The 17,902-nt window shown below is 40.2% G+C and overlaps 1 protein-coding gene across 4 annotated transcripts in view; it reads right to left on the bottom strand.

Moving 5' to 3' along the window:
• Window positions 1-17,630, bottom strand: part of LOC115223036 — a 35,760-nt gene extending 18,130 nt beyond the window's left edge. Inside the window, exons 1-2 of one of the 4 annotated variants that reach the window (XM_029793465.2) lie at window positions 17,405-17,630; window positions 11,945-12,153 (exon numbers count right to left, since the gene is read on the bottom strand). In XM_029793465.2, the coding sequence (XP_029649325.1) occupies window positions 11,945-11,985 (41 nt within the window). In that variant the 5' untranslated portion in view covers window positions 11,986-12,153; window positions 17,405-17,630. Of the gene's footprint in view, window positions 1-4,029; window positions 4,389-11,944; window positions 12,456-17,404 lie in introns of those variants that run through there. The other 3 variants (XR_005003308.1, XM_036511883.1, XM_029793466.2) reach the window with 3 other exon arrangements.
• Between the last annotated feature and the right edge of the window lie 272 nt (window positions 17,631-17,902).

Raw genomic sequence — 17,902 nt, 5'->3', positions numbered from 1 at the left:
TGCTGTACCAATTCTGCTATCGACTGTTCTTATGAATAATTCTTTCAACTATTGGCGCAAGAACTGAAAGTTTGCACTGAAAGAACCAGTCGATTGCATCGACTCTGGTGCTCGACTGGCTACTTATTTCGTCCTCTTCGGACTATTTTGAACTCAGAACGTAAAGAGGGATGAATTCCCGCTAAGCATTTCGTCCGGAGTACCAACGATTCTGCTAGCTTACCGCCTAAATAATAATAACAATAATAATAATAATAATAATAATATAATAATAATAATAATAATAATAATAATAATAATAATAATAATAATAATAATAATGCAAGGTCATGTGCTGTTTATCTTGATATGAGATCACCATGTCGCGCACATATGGTTGTGATGCATGTGCCTGGTGTACCCTTATCAGACGGGTAGTCATGATGGGTATATTGGGCTTCGTATATTTTACCCCAGTGTCACTTTGATGGCATGCACTGCTCTCTCACTCAATAATAATAATAACAACAACAACAACAATAATAAAAATAATCCTTTCTTTATTAGCCACAAGGGCCAAGAAAAATAAAATTGGATATTCCAAAACATGAAGGACTAAATGGGGTTACATAAAGTGTCGTGTAAAAAGTCGAAAACAATGAAGAATATAAGAAAATGCCTAAAAGAGCAAGCAACGCAAGTCTACTCATGGAGACCCAACGAAAAATCCAAAAGCGCCCCGACCACTAGGGCAAGAACCCTCTCTCCATCTTTCTCTCTCTCTCTCTCTCTCTCTCTCTCTCTCTTTCTCTCTCAGTCTTGGAAACTCAAAAGCACATGCTCAAAGTAGGCTCGATGATACGGACCATCTTCTCCACATTCACCCACCTTTTAACAAATTTGCTGCAAATCAGCACTTCTCTCTCAACCCTCACTTTCCTTACCAGATGGCATCTGAAAAAGTTGATGAGGTGTTGGCCCTTTCAGTCTAGGTCACCACACAACGTCTTTCGCTGCAGCCACGAGACAAATGAAAATTGCCTCCCCTTGGCGGAATCAGCCGACAAGCGGAACGTCCTATACGTGATAAGTGGGCGTTCCACATCAACCCATATATAAGGTATGCCCGAACACTGGACGAGTGCGCGCAGAACGGTTTCATTGCTCTGCGCACATCTCGGGTAGGTCAGACTGACAGCACTTCCGTGCCTGTAGAGTTTATCTCGAACAGGCAAACTAACCCCCCCCCCGGTAGCATTGCCAAGCCAGGGATTTCTGGAAGTTATCTATAGGCTCCGGCCCGAAAGTCCTCCGGAACAGAGTGGCGAGTTGAAATTCATCGACCCCTTAGAGTCTCCCCGAGGACGTCGTCGTTTCCTTTCACCACTAACCCTCTGTACAGCGTAATAGCAGAACTTCCACTAATCACATTGCCCAACTGAGTGAGGAGCGTGAGTGCCTGGCGACACTCAAGGTGCCAGATACCCAGCCTCCGTCTACGCTTGACCCAAGATTGCAGTTCAGTCAAAGAGACGAGCTGCAGAAAAGCGAGTCTGACAAACGGCAACCACACCTGCTCACCGTCCTCTCGGCTAACCCCATACAATCCAATTGTGCAACTAAGGTGACGTTGAAATCGCCCACTAGTACTAAAGATAGGGACGTACCCAGGAGACCTCCAGATGCCTGAAGTATTCCGGCGTCCTGCACCTTGTCGGTGCCTAAACAGCCACCGGTTTGAAGGCCCCACCGTTAATACCGTTCACGTCCAGGACCACTAGCTTACCTTCTGCGTCCCGGAAGACTGACCTTATTTTGAGATCTAGACCTTTCCGAAACAATACTACTGTGCCCCCACCACCCATTCCCCGCCGACACGGAGATGCGTAGATCTGTAATCATCGAAAATAGGCATGAAAGCTCGCGTCTCGGTTAGTCTGGATTCAGAAACGGCTGTTACATCTATTCCTCGTGACCTGAGGTTGTTGAGTAGGTGGCCTTGTTTGCAAGGGGGAGCCCAGGCCACGTACATTTATGCAACCTTATTTTGAGTAAGACCATTTGAGTGGCTGGTAAGGAGGAAATAGGAGAGGACTACTTACCGTTAGCAGTGTGAAGCCTCCGACCGCCCTACGGCAATTTGGATTTTATGTTGCTGTATGTTGCGATGTTTGAAGTATGTGTGGTGGCGGTGTGTTACCCGTGGGGGAAACAAAGTCATTTTGATCTCTGAATGTTTTTTTATGTATAATAGTAAGTTTGTGTTGTCTGTATTTATGGCGGTGAGTTTTGTGGTGTTTTTCTTAGTTGTGTTTCTTTTTGTGTTGATCCTGTTGTGCCTTTTACTGTTGGTTGTGTCTGTGGTGTTGGAAGCGTGGGTGTCGGTGTGTTGTTGTCTTCGGGTGATTTTGATTGCCTTTCTTTTGGGGGGTACAGCTTGTTTATTTGTTAGTGTACTGTTGTGCATTTTTCTTAATCTTTTGCGTGTGGGTTTTGTCCACTCAACTCCGTTGGCCACTCCGCACGTCATGTCTAAGTGGTCAGGGTCGGGAAGGGGTAGTTCCAGTGGTCGAAATTTGCTGATGTTTTTTGTTCCTCTGGCAAGAGCCGTGTTGTTTTTTGTAGGCGCTGTGGTGGTGGTGGTGGTGGTGGTGGTGGTGGTTATGGTGGTGGAGGTGGTGGTGGTGGTGGTGGTGGTGGTGGAGGTGGTGGTGGAGGTGGTGGTGGTGGTGGTGGTGGTGGCGGCGGTGGTGGTGGTGGTGGTGGTGGTGGTGGTGGTGGTGGTGGTGGTGGTGGTAGTCAGCGCCTCTGCTGTTGTTGGTGTTGTTCTCTCACGTAATGGTTGTTTGTAGTGGTGTTTTTGCTGGAGCCCTTACTGCTTTCTTTTCTTGAGGTTTCTTCTCGTGTTGGGGTTGCTTGTGTTGTTGGGGTTGCTTCAGTTGTTACAGTGTGGGTGGTGCTTGTATCAAGCGGGTAGTGCCCCAATTTTGTTTTAGTTGTGGGCAGAAGGCTTTCAGGCGATTATTCCGTCCGCATTGATGACATCTTGGCCTTCTGCCCTCAACTGTGACGTTCAGCATAGAGCCATCTGGAAGGCTGAGTTGGTCAGGTATTTGTCCCAAAACCCTTTCGTTTATTCGGACCATTATTTGCAATTCCTGACCAGTCCAGTCCACTCGTTTTTTCCTTGTTCCTCGACTTGGATGATTCTGATTTTATCTTCCAAGTTAAGAAGAACGACTACAACAATCCAGTAACTTCTCATTTTTGATGGTATTCCTGGTATTTTTATCTTGGCGAAGCGCCGTCCTAAGTATGTTGGAACTAGGACAGGTTCACTATTTCTCAGACGGGCTTTTGAGTGCTGTTCTGCTACGCCTTCTGTAGCAAATCTAATTGCAATTGTGCCTTATTTCTTACTCCTCGCCAAATAACTTACGTCTTTCCATGTGCATCCAAGCATTTCTCAACTGCTTGCTTTGCGACCGTTTCTATACGTTTATTTTTTAATGATATAGTTTTGTACACTATGGCACGTTTGCCTGTTTTCTTTATAATATCTGTCGGTGTGTTTAGCGAAACACATCTTTCGCTTTTTCTTTTTAAAATGTTTCTGTTGTCTTTGAGAGATTCTACAGAAACATTTATAAATCCATTGTTTGGTTTTGCTGTTGAAGCAAAACCTCGTCTGTTTAATGCATCGGGTTGTTGTTGTTGTTGCTGCCGTTGGGTGTTCAATGTGTTAATGTTAGTGGTAGTAGTGGCAGTGCTTGGATGTACAAGTGTTGCGATGCGAGCAGCGTACATTGGCTGAATTTCCTCTTCTTTCTCGCCATCTCATTTCTTCTTTTTCCTTCTGTTGCTCAGCGTTGCGTGTGCCATTCCAGCGAATTATGGATGCCATGTGACCTGGTTGTGAATTTGTAATCCCGCACTTGGACGGTATTTTGATCAAGAGTAACAGAGTCCCGTAGAACCAGCAAGCCGAACACCTTGAGCTAATGCCCAAGCGAAATGAGATACTAACAAAAAAAAAACATATATGTAAATAAAAAATTTCTTTATTCCTTTGGAACACGAAATCTCAAAAGGGTAGATGTTGTGCGAGAGTACGACGGCCCCTGGCGAGAATGGACTGTACCACAACATATAAATAATAGCGGTCTGAGAAAGTGAGGTAGTTCGTGCTAATTCCACAGTTTGTGTGTTCATAGTTCAAAGTTGAAGTTCAAAATTTACAGTTCGAGTTAGCGCGTTGGATTGTCGGTTCTGGAGAGATTGTTGTTCCGTGTGTTTACTGCCGTTTGTTTCGATTATGTTGTCATTACACTGTTGCAGTATATTCGTTTATCCATAAGGATATAACACCTTTCTTCTTCTGTCTTGCCCTCATTCCATTGTCCCACGAGCTGAATAAAACAAATTACGGTTACAAAATGTTTGACAAGATCATATCACACTTGCTCTACATTGATGATGTGAAATTATAGGCAAAAGATGACAAGGATCTGAGAAGGCTGCTTGTAACTGTGAAAGACTTCAGTGATGACATATGTATGGAATTTGACCTTAACAAGTGTGCAAAAACTTCGTCCAAACGTAGTAAACTGGCATTTAATACCTATTTCTTTACTGCCCACAAGGGGCTAAACACAGAGAGGACAAACAATGACAGACAAACGGATTAAGTCGATTACATCGACCCCAGTGCGTAACTGGTACTTAATTTATCGACCCCGAAAAGATGAAAGGCAAAGTCGACCTCGGCGGAATTTGAACTCAGAACGCAGCGGCAGACGAAATACCTATTTCTTTACTACCCACAAGAGGCTAAACACAGAGAGGATAAACAAGGACAGACAAACGGATTAAGTCGATTACATCGACTCCAGTGCGTAACTGGTACTTAATTTATCGACCCCGAAAGGATGAAAGGCAAAGTCGACCTCGGCGGAATTTGAACTAAGAACGTAGCTGCAGACGAAATACGGCTACGCATTTCGCCCGGCGTGCTAACAGTTCTGCCAGCTCGCCGCCTTAATACCACATTTAATACCACAATGCAATTTAATACCACAATGCAATTTGATCATGATGCATCTATAAAGAACCTGAACCAAAAAGGCTTTTATAAGTATGTTGGGATACAGAAAGGAAAAGGGATTCAACACGGAGCAATCAAAGACAAGGAAAGAGTATTATAGACGTGTCAGAATGGTCCTGAATACTGAGCTGAACTCTCAGAATAGAATTGCAGATATAAGCTATATATACAGATATCCAGTATAGCCTTAATGTCATTAATTGGAATCCGACTGATCTTCAAGCGTATGGACATAAAGGCCAGGAAACTACTGACACTAAACAGGATGCATCACCCAAAATCAGTCGTCGACAGGCTCTATCTCCCACGGAAGGAAGGCAGCAGGGGCCTAATCCAGCTTGAAATGTCGTATAAAACGACCACGATAGGACTCCAAGTGTACATCCGAAGTAACACCAACTGGAAGATACAGCTGGTAAAGCAACACGAACAGTGTAAGAAACTGCACTCAATCCCAAAGGGTGCATGTAAAGGGGGCTTGTTTATGATGATGACAATGAGAACATACCACCTACTAAGACAACAAAAAAGTGTAAAGCAAAAGCCAAACAAGAAAGCTTGAAGGAAATATCAAGACTGTGGCAAGAAAATCCATCGCATGGGCAATACTCTAAACGAGCTGGGGAAGCTGATGGGGATATAAGAAGAACCCTTCAGTAGCTGCAGAGTATTGGTTTCAAAGCCGCAACAGAAGGGTTTATCCTAGTGGCACAAGATCAGAATCTCCTCACCCGGAACTATTAAGCAAATGTCACACACAACGATGTAAACACAAAGTGTAGACTCTACAATGACAAACTTGAGAGTGTTGACCCCATTGATGGTGGCTGCGCAGTCCTTGCCCCTACAGAATATAAAACCAGGCATGATCGAGTTTGCCAATACTTGCACTGAAACATGTGCCGTCGCTATGATATTCTGCACCCTAAGAACTGGTATGAACACCATCCAGGGCCATCCACTGAGGGAGAGACTATTACCATCCTATGGGATTATGGGATACATACAGACAGGCAAATAAATGCTAACGGACCAGACATCGTCATCAAAGGCGAAAAAGAAAAAAAAACATACCTGCCTACTGATAGAAACATTTCAACAAAGGAATTTGAAAAACTGTCGAAATATAAGGACCTTGAGATTGAGATATCTAGGACGTGGCAGTCAAAAACCAAAACCATCCCTGTTGTTGTAGGTGCCCTAGGAATGATCAAAAAAGACACAAATTTTTTGACCAGATCCTTGGGAAACCAACACTCTATAAGACTCAAAATCTTTTGTTGACATCAAACGCCTACATTCTCAAAAAGTTTCTCTCCATCTAATATAAATGTACCTTAGGTCTCTGGTTGGTACCCGGTCAGAAGATTGAGTTGCATTTATTATCATGCAAATCAATCTGAAAATATTAATAATAATAATAATAATATTTACCTGAGAAAAAAGAAAAGCTGAATTTACCTGAGATAAAAGAAAAGCGGAAGCAAGATATCCTTGCCAAAGCACAAAGGATCCGCCGGTACGAGAAACGCCAGCGCTTCTTTGAACAAAACAAAAAGTTCAACTATTTACCTGAGATAAAAGAAAAGCTGAAGCAAGATATCCTCGCCAAAGCACAAAGGATCCGCCGGTACGAGAAGCGCCAGCGCTTCTTTGAACAAAACAAAAAGTTCAACTATTTACCTGAGATAAAAGAAAAGCGGAAGCAAGATATCCTTGCCAAAGCACAAAGATCCGCCGGTACGAGAAACGCCAGCGCTTCTTTGAACAAAACAAAAAGTTCAACTATTTACCTGAGATAAAAGAAAAGCGGAAGCAAGATATCCTTGCCAAAGCACAAAGGATCCGCCGGTACGAGAAACGCCAGCGCTTCTTTGAACAAAACAAAAAGTTCAACTATTTACCTGAGATAAAAAAAAAGCTGAAGCAAGATATCCTTGCCAAAGCACAAAGGATCCGCCGGTACGAGAACGCCAGCGCTTCTTTGAACAAAACAAAAAGTTCAACTATTTACCTGAGATAAAAGAAAAGCTGAAGCAAGATATCCTTGCCAAAGCACAAAGGATCCGCCGGTACGAGAAACGCCAACGCTTCTTTGAACAAAACAAAAAGTTCAACTATTTACCTGAGATAAAAGAAAAGCGGAAGCAAGATATCCTTGCCAAAGCACAAAGGATCCGCCGGTACGAGAAACGCCAGCGCTTCTTTGAACAAAACAAAAAGTTCAACTATTTACCTGAGATAAAAGAAAAGCTGAAGCAAGATATCCTCGCCAAAGCACAAAGGATCCGCCGGTACGAGAAACGCCAGCGCTTCTTTGAACAACAACAACAACAACAACAACAATAATAATAATAATAATAATAATAATATAATAATAAATTCCCTGATGCAGTACCAGACAGTGGCTCTCGTGGCTTCTGATCTTAACTGATTGGAAGTGTTATCATGTACATTGTTTTGTCTTGGTATAAAAGATGGGCTACAGCAAATATTCTGCTCAATACCACAGATTTGCTTGTCAGTTGTTTTACCTTAACCAGTTGAGCGTGTCCCTTAGTGGCTGACGATATGTGCATCTCTGACCACGAGCAGAAGTAACGGGGGAGCATCATAGCTGTATGTTGAAAGGAATTCTTGGAGGTTTGGATAATTCACCTTTGGAAACATGCGTAGTTCGTTCAACATCCTTAAACAATCCTCATTCAGGGACCTTTTGAGCGGGATGGGCTACTTGACCAGAAGAAAATTCTAACTGGGCCCCACCTACAAGGTCATGCGCTGTTTAACTTGATATGAGATCACCATGTCGAGCACATATGGTTGTGATGCATGTGCCTAATGTACCCTCATCAGACGGGGTAGTCATGATGGGTATACCGGGCTTCGTATATTTTACCCCAGTGTCACTTTGATGGCATGCACTGCTCTCTCACTCAATAATAATAATAATAATAATAATAATAATAATAATAACTTCGAAAAATACTTTAAGAATGAGAACCCAGGTTCGAAATTTCCCCAAGACCCCTGATGAAGGCTGGAGGGTATATCATCCGAAACGTTGTGTTAACATCAAACAAGATGAGGACAAATATCCGTCTGATGTAAATAATGTAAATAATATTGTTTTAGAGAATGTTTAAGAAACCATAAGAAAATTATGAGTTTGTTTTAAAACAGAGACAGTATTCTACGCTGGATATGGGCAGTTCCCATGAGCACTATCTTTTGAATTTCTACCGTTTCCTGGTATCTGAGTTAGGTAGCAATCAGCCCCTTTTGCTATCATTCCCAGGGCACCTATGACAACAAGAACCCATGAGAGCCCTCTGGGGGATATTTGTCCTAGGGACACCACATAGAGTACAATGAGTGGCTGAACTTGAAGCAATTCAATGAAGCTACACTCAAAGAAGATTGTCTCAGTGTAATAGAATTGTTATTGGTAAAAACTGAAAAGGTTGTGACTCCCAGGTGCGGAGGGTGGAAAGATGAGGTGTAATATACACTTGGAAGATATGGAACGTCTTGTCCTGGACCTTACTTTGGCATTGGAAGTTACAAAAATTCCAGAACGTAGTGCCAAAGATCCCACCCATACCTATTTCTTTATTACCCACAAGGGGCTAAACATAGAGGGGACAAACAAGGACAGACATAGGTATTAAGTCGATTACATCGACCCCAGTGCATAACTGGTACTTAATTTATCGACCCCGAAAGGATGAAAGGCAAAGTCGACCTCGGCGGAATTTGAACTCACAACGTAATGACAGACGAAATACCGCTAAGCATTTCGCCCGGCGCACTAACGTTTCTGCCAGATCCCACCCATACCGTCGAAATATAGGACCGGATACTGCAACAGTTTATGATATAAGTGCTCACAGTCTTTCAATATCCTCCTGAAAAGACTTGAGAGACCTACATGGAGTGGATACAGACGTCTTCAAACCAGAAATGGATTTCCTAGTCAAAAGTCCCAGATGAGCCAACTTCACATCAGGAAAGGCAATCGAAAGTGGTAATGCTGAACTCCCTCATTCACCAAGCCAACCATAGAAAGAGTATTAAGGAAAACGTAGCAAAACCAATAGTGGTATTCAGCACGGCCACAGCTCACGAGCTGAAGCAGATAATAAAAATTGGAAAAGAAAAAGCGTGTGTGTGTGTGAACAGCAAAGATTTATTACCACGGCATATTGTAAGATGTGAAAGATGAAAGAAGAACAGAGATCGATGTTGTAAAGAAGTATTTATTTACCGTTACTTTGATAAAGTTTTCTATGTTTTTGTTTTTATGTTTTCGTTTCTCATTGTGTTCAACGTTTTTTAATGTCCTGTACCCATATATGCATGTATATATACATATAGATGTAGGTATGTGCATATATGTATGTATGCATATATTTATATATATATATAGAGAGAGAGAGAAATTCAGGGTGAGTACTTGATAATTGTAAGCACCTGTATATACCGTTTGGTGGTGTAGGTGGTGGAGTAAATTAATCAAAATTAAAACATGATGCCAAATCATGTTTTTATTTTGATTAATTTATATATATATGTATTTATATATATATATTATATATATATATATATATATATATATATATATATATATATATATATATATATATATATATATATATATATATATATATATATATATATATATATATATTATATATATATAATATATATATATATACACGGCTCGGCTTGTGTAATAGTATAACACAGTTCGTAAAGCATGCAAGGTAATGAAAGTTCATTTTGGCCGCCTGTGTATGTGTGTGTACACGATCTCATGGTAGTATAAAGAGAGAGATATGGTAATGTCACAGAGAATAGAAAGTGAGTCAATGAAAAGTGAGGGTGGTGGGACAAAATCGCTGCTTCGTTGGTGAGTTACCATGGCTGTCCTTTTTCTGCTTTTCCATTCACAGACTGCGTTTCGTTGAGCCGCCGGTCAGCCAGACTCGGTTCACACTGATTTCTTTATTGCCAATACATGGCTCACATAGAGGGGACAAAACAAGGGCGAAACAAACACATTTAGGGACTGGTGTTATACATTATTTAGTTCGATATAATGAATTCGAATGAATTTGAAAAATACAATGAAATCTTAGCATTAAAAATTAAATAATAATATATTTTTCCGGATTTCTGTTCGACCGCCGGGGGTTTTTTTTTTCTCTTTTTTACTCTTTATAATAATTTTTCGTTTAATGTTTCTTCCGTTTTTCTTTTCCCTTTTTTCCGTTCAGACCGGCGACACCGGCGTAGCCCCATTCACTCTCAACTTCCTTACATTTGTCCATCTTTTCTCCAACGCTCTTTGAGGCAGAGGCACCTCCTCTCCAGACTCATCTTCCCTGGCAGGTGGTAGTTAAAAAAAAACTAACCAACCCGTGTCCGGAGATAAAGTTGCCTGTCTCGATTCCTCTTCTACGCCTCCTTATCCTTGTTCAAAGAGGGAGGCGGTACAATCTTGATGAAGACTCAGTCGATAACCGTACTCTTTCCGTATCTGACACCAGTTGTTCCGCATGGGTTATCAATCCCCTCAGTTCTTCACCATGTAGGAAGGCGTGTACGACAGTTTCACTGACACGCCCGCACCTCGGGTCCGTGGGTAGACTTTGGCTTACGAATCTACTCTAATCTACTCTAGGCCTGCATGAAGCCCCAAAAAAGTTTTCTATCTTTTTGATTTTATGTTTTCGTTTCTCATTGTGTTCAACGTTTTTTAATGTCCTGTACCCATATATGCATGTATATATACATATAGATGTAGGTATGTGCATATATGTATGTATGCATATATTTATATATATAAAATTATAATTTAGGGTATCTAAGAGATACATTCACGCTGGAAATAGCAGCCAAAACTTGACTCTATTTCCAGCGTGGCGGTATCTCTTAGATACCCTAAATTATAATTTTAATAATAATTATTACCTTTGAAGGTTTTTATTCCCATACTGGCCACCTGATAAGATCGATAATTAAAATAACGATCTTATCCTTATTTATATAAAAAAAAATATATATATATATATATATACATACATACATACATACATACATACATACATACATACATATATATACACATATATATATATACATATATATATATATACACACACATACACACATACATAAATGCACACACACATAGATAGATAGATAGATAGATAGATAGATAGATAGATAGATAGATAGATAGATAGATAGATAGATAGATAGATAGATAGATAAGTTTCTTTATTGGCCACACAGGGCTGCACACAGATGGGACAAGTTACAAGGTAGAGCTTTTCTTTTGGGGGATGAAAAAAACAAAAAACAAAAAACAAAAGAAAAAAAAGGTGGCGTAGGTTTTCGATCAAAAGGGATCGTAAAAGGAAAAAAAAGAACAAAAAAAGGAAAAGAAAAAAAGGAAAAGGAACAAAAGAAAAGAAAAGAAAAAAGAAGAAAAAGAAGGAAAAAAGGGGGAAGAGGAAAAAAAACGATCAATAGGGATCGTGTATCACAGATAGATAGATACTACGGACTTATTTCAGTTTCCTTGTACCAAATCTACTCACCAGGCTCTGGTCGGCCCGAGGCTATATTAAACATTTGCCGAAGGTACCACGCAGTGAGACTGAACTCGGAACCATGTGGTCGGGAAGCAAGCGTCTTACCTCACAGCCTCGCCTACGCCTATATAACCAATTTATTGCACAAGAATTTTAACAGCAAAGTCTCACATGGACCTCCAAGAGCCAATCCATTCATTAGACTAAGGAAATAGGAAGCGAAATAGTAGACGACAGGTAAAATAAAAGGGAGACTCACCTTCGTAAGTTTATCATTTTGTTGTGTCTGTAGAGAGTCATTATGCCAATATTAACCGATGCACTGGTTTAACTCTATGGTTGATTATATATACATAAATATATATACATATATGTTTTTTTGTTATGTATTTCCCATGCGTCATCGACCGAAACATCACTGTGTTTGTTATTTAAGCACAATCCTTTGTTACCAGGAGAAAACGATGTCTGAATAATACAAAATACAACAACAGTATCTTGGACTTTGATATTCGTTGCAACATCCACGTTAATTACGATTAAAACAGTTTGGATAATTTTTTTTTTTTTAATCCACATGTGGGGGTGGGGGTAAAAGAATGAGTGAGTATTTGTGTGTGCGTGTGTACGTGTCTGCATTTCTAAGTGTCTGTGTGTGTGCGTGTGTACACACGAGTGTCAATTTGGATCAAACGAAAACCGAGAATGCGCGCGCGCGCGTGTGTGTGTGTGTGTGTGTGTGTGTGTAAGAGAGTGTGTGTGTGTCTGTGTCTGTGTTTGTGTGTATGTGAATGTGTGTGTGAGTGTGTGTGTGTGTGTGTGTGTCAGTGTGTTTGTGTGTCTGTGTCTGTGTTTGTGTGTATGTGAATGTGTGTGTGAGTGTGTGTGTGTGTGTGTCTGTGTTTGTGTGTGTGTGAGAGTGTGTGTGTGTGTGTGTGAGTGAGTGTGAGTGTGTGTGTGTCTGTGTGTGTGTGTGTGTGTGTGTGTGTGTGTGTGTGTGTGTGTGTGCGTGTGTATTTGTGTGTGTGTGTGTGAAGTTGATGCTAAGATTAATGCATACGTCAAGGATTATAAATCATTATACACGTGTATGTAAGCTTTATCCTCCGAACTCCAAAATATATTTTGTAATATGGTCGTTGCAGAATATATATATTTGTTGGTGCTATTTTTCCTATTCAATTTAGTAAAATATAAATCGAATAAATAAAAGGAAATATAAATTAAGCAACAAAATATTAAACGAAATCACCATTTTTATCGCAAACGTCGAACTTAAGTCATTACAATAGGAGCTTATTATGACACATCTAATAATATAAGCCTTTGAGTAATACGTTGACTTAATCTGCTGTAAGTAGTCTTGTTATATGTATTAATGAATTTCGTGATTAATTATTTGAGATACCTGATATCAAATTTGTTCACCTTTTCATATCAGGGCATTCAAAAAAATATAGTGAAGGCTGACTATTCGGTAACTGAACAATGGTGCGTGCACATATGTACCCGCATTTAAGGAATAAGTTACTTTGCAGGTTTAGTATATTATGGGGTACCCAAAAGTAAACAGAAACGTTCTCTGTGTGATAAACCCGTGGTAGGTCAGGCTTCCGACCGGCGTTATCTATTGAGGTCATACTGTGGGTGCGTCTTTGTTTTGCAGTGCTTCTCCTCTGTTCGTCGATTTTTGCGATGGCTGAAAACAAAGGAACGGCGTGCTTCCGTGAAATTCCGTTTTCTACCGGGAGAAACGACAACCGAAACAGCTGTCACGCTTCAAGGAAGCCGCTTTTGAGCAAAACACAAGTTTACGAGTGGTTTCCACGTATAGCGGGCTGGATGTGATGTGCTATATCATGTGGATATGATGTAGCCCACTACAGAATGTAGGGTGTAGATGTAACGCTTCAGGGTGCTCCCGTCGGAGTAGCCAATGAAGATCGAAGAATCAACACCAAGAAGGAAGAAATATTATTTGCATATGTTTATTCGTTTACCCGACAGTTAGTTGAAGAGACAGTAGCAATTCTTCAAGGTTGGCTCACTAGTTAGTAGTTGATAGTGTAGAAGAAGGTTGTCGGTCAGCAGAGAGTGAAAGAGTAAGGCATGCACGATGCTGACTAGAAAGGAAGAAAGAATAAAGGTGGCATCGTCTTTCTTGCGGCCGAAGAAACTGCTGTTCTTGGTCATGACTAACGCAAAAGAGCGTGTTGCTCGTTGGTCATAGCTGACACATCAGAGGAAGAGATAGGAAATTCTCTCTGTTATATAAACTATGGTTAGTAATATAGGTCAAACCTTAAACAAAAGACTGACCTTTCCTTGACCAGCACAGGTCGTAGGGGGTCGAGTGTTTCCTCATCAATCAACTGGTGTGCAGAAGATTTCCCGCTAGTTTTGACAAGCAACAAACAGGTGGATTTGGTTTCAAATCTCAGGCAGGGTCAAGCTAGATGCCTACACATGCTTTAGGAATGGTCACTTGTCGCTTGAAGACCAACCTCGTTCAGGACGACCATTGACCTCCAGAACGAATGAAAAATCATGAAAACTCATGAACTGATCTTGGAGGACCGTCACTGAAAATTGACGAACGTGTTGATATGACTGCTGTGTCCTGGAGATCCTGCTTACGAATTCTGAACGAGGAATTGCGAACGAAAAGAGTTGCAACAAAATTTGTTCTTCATTTGCTCACGGAAGATCAAAAACGGTCACGACTGAATGTGTGTCATGAACTGAAAGAATAGTTAGAAATTGATCCGGACCTTTTTTTCGAAGGTCATCACTCCTGACGAAAGATGGTGCTACGGCTACGATTTGGAAACGAAGCAGCAATTAAGTCAATGGAAGCATTCGATGTCACCACACCACAAAAAACGTGTCAAGTAAAGTCCAATGTTAAGACGATGCTAATTTGTTTCATTAATGCGAAAGGAGTTGTCCACACAGAATTAGTTCCTCCTGGTCAAACTGTTAACTTGGCAATTCTGAAGCATTTTATTTTACAACTAGCAGTATCGCCCGGCGTTGCTCGGGTTTGTAAGGGAAATAACTATATAAGCATTTTTAGAGAGTTATAGCCAAAACATAGCAAAAAAATGCATTAAAAATGGAAAAAAAATGATGGTAAATTTTTTTTAAATCGTTGACTCATCGTAGACATTTTTAGAGAGTTACTTCCCTTATATAATAGCGAAAAAATGCATTAAAATGGAAAAAAATGATGATAATTTTTTTTTTAAATCGTAGACTCATCGTAGACGCGCGCTAATACCCAGAAGGGCTCGATATGAATCACGACTATAAGATACCCGGTTTTGGTTAAACTGCACCGCAAAATGTGGGAGTAGTTAGGAATCTAAATCGTAGCAGACAGCCACACAACCTCTCTTTTATATATAAAGATGTCATACGGAATGTCCTTTTTATGGTTACGACGACCTTCACGGCAAAGAGTACATGCAGTTGCATATACAACCGGGCATAGTTTTCTGTCCAGGGTCTTTGAACCAGCTTGGCTCTAAGCCACCTGAATTCAATTAGTTGTTTACTGGTTCAAGAAGTGGGGTGAAATTGGTTTGAATCTAAAATCTGATCTGTTTGTAAACTTGTGTGGTTGACCTCGGTTTCACACCTGTTGCTGGCCGAAGTCAAGGTTCTATTTAATTGGACCAAAGTTTATGTTACTATTTTCGCGGGTTTCTTGGTATATTGTAGTAGTTGGGTACTTTGTACTTAATAAGCTTGCTTTTAAGTATAGTTCTTGTATATTATTGTCGGGTGGTTCAGTTCCGTGTTATCTTCTAAGTTATTCAGATATTTTCGTAGCTGTGGTGTTAACTATGCTGAGTCGTTGAAAGGTAAAGGAATATATACTTGATTGACTGAAAAAGAGACTATGTATTTGGGGAGTTGTGCTTTTATCTTTACTACTCAGTTATCTAGAACGTGTGTTAAATTTCTTAAAAGTCTTGTTATGTTTATGCAAGAATCTTAGGATCGGTTCCAGCTTGCTATTAAGTAATTTGTGTCTCGATGTAAAGATTTGATACAGTTCTTCCATACATAACATTTATTTACCCCTCTTCCATACAGCTTAGCCATACTAATTATCTCCTACTCTGTGGTAAAGCTCTGGTTTCAATCTTTAAGGGACCATAGTAGTCTGCTTAAGCTCGTGTAGTTCATCTTACTTCTATCCCTGAACAGCACGAGCTTAAGCAGACTAATAAGCTTAGAGACGAAAGTGTATTAAGCTCGGTTTTTACTTTCGCTGGCGTGGCGGCGATGTCCTTTACTGTTGTTAAAGCTACGCCAGTATTCTTTTTCTCCGACGAGAACGCGTCGTCGAACATTATGATTACTTCTTTCTCAGCCATGCTTCAAATTATTTGGAAAATAGCAAAATATTTGCTTTCTCCGATAGTTGGCGAATATATAAAAAAAAATATTGATATGCACTCTCTGCAAAACGGGGGATGTTTCTAAACAAAAGTACTATCAGGACAGTCCAGACAATGTCAGAAACAAGGTGATGACAATAAAAATGAAAGAACGGTGTCTTGGATGGACGAAAAGATTAAAGACACTCTCACAGGGGAGATAACCAACGTTACGATAATTCGATGTCAAGCAAACGTAAACCAGATGTTAATCGTTTACTGAGTGTCCATTGGTCGACTTTTAAATTCTGACAGGAGGTATTTATTGAAATACGAACATACATAAAAAATCTCGTTCCTCAAACATCTGCTTGACCTCAAGTACCATGCGCCCATTTTGTCCACTAAAGACCGAATCATGGCTTCGATGCAACGTTGCACTTCTGCCACACGGGCCCACGAGCCGCTTTTGTTCCTCCTTGCCTTACAGCAAGCACCTTAACTCTGACAATGCAAACTTCGTGTTTAGCGTTGAAGAATTGGCCCAGGGCCAATCACACAGCAAGTATGTCAGTTGCTATACCTTGCTATAACTAAAATTAAGATAAAAAGATTCATAGGACACACACCTTGATTGCAAAAATAAAAATGAATGTATAAAAGAAAAGAGAGCCTATGAACAACACACTTTCACAAATAAATTTATGAGAGAGAGAAAGAGAGAAAAACAAAGACTATATTGACAGCCCAGTCCAGAAATTATGTAATGCCAAAATATCTGGCTGAGGGGAAAACCATTGAATGTGAAAAGAAGGATATGCTGAATGTTTTGTAGTTAGATTTAGCAAAGGCTTATGGATCTGTAGCAACAAGGGAATACTTCAGGATTCCAAAATGCACATTGCGTTTTTCTTGTGATGGACATGGAGGGACATAACTATTTTAGCGGGGTCCAGCTGACAGAGTTTTATCAGAGATAATTGCCATAAATTTGAGAAGATTCCCACCAACTGTCTGACTTCAAGTGTCCTAAGATCGGCGCAGTGTGGAATATTGTATGTGTCCGGTTATGTGTTTTCTAGACGTTGCGATTCGGGTGAAAAGATTATTAAGAATTTCAACTTCTGTTTCATTTTAGACCACGTCTTCTCTGCAACCAGAGGTAACTTCTCTGTAACAGAATATTACAGCTACTTTTTATATACACTTTAAATGTTACGACTATTGTTATTTTAATATAATGCTGTTCGAAGTACGAAGGCAAGCTTTCATACAAATCAATGAATGTCTTGTTTACTAATTTCTATATTGCAACGAAGGTTCCGACTTACCTCAGAATGTCCTGTGATGTTCAACCACTGCGGAGGCCAAATAATGCTGAAGGACTGGTATCTGATAATGCACTGGCATCATTCTCAGTGAACTCTGTTTTATAATACTCAAAGTTTCCCAGGAGAAATTTTCTGAGACAAAATACCACAGTTAGCGACGTTCTGCGCGTGGATATACATTACGTTAAAATGAGTGCCAGAGTACTTCTCTGTCGTGTTTGAGAGAGTTTACATCAGCCTCTCTATATATGTGTATGCATGTACATGCGCATGCCTGTACCTGAACTTGTGTGTATGTATCTTTGTCTCCAAGTCCTTTTTCATGAATTAGTAATTTGCATGACTAATTGTGTTAGCTACAACTAAAATCGAAGATTACAAATGTGAAACAATGTACCGTTCTTGCATTCGAGTGTACGTGTCACTTTAAACCTTTATCTAAATGTGCATGTTTGTACTTGTTTGTGTGTTTGTGTGTATGTGTGTGTGTGTGCGATT

Source organism: Octopus sinensis, linkage group LG21 (assembly GCF_006345805.1).
Source record: "Octopus sinensis linkage group LG21, ASM634580v1, whole genome shotgun sequence".
In the NCBI taxonomy this organism is placed as follows: Eukaryota; Metazoa; Mollusca; class Cephalopoda; order Octopoda; family Octopodidae; genus Octopus; species Octopus sinensis.
Note: the sequence above shows the minus strand (reverse complement) of the source record. Positions and strands in the feature narration are given on the sequence as shown.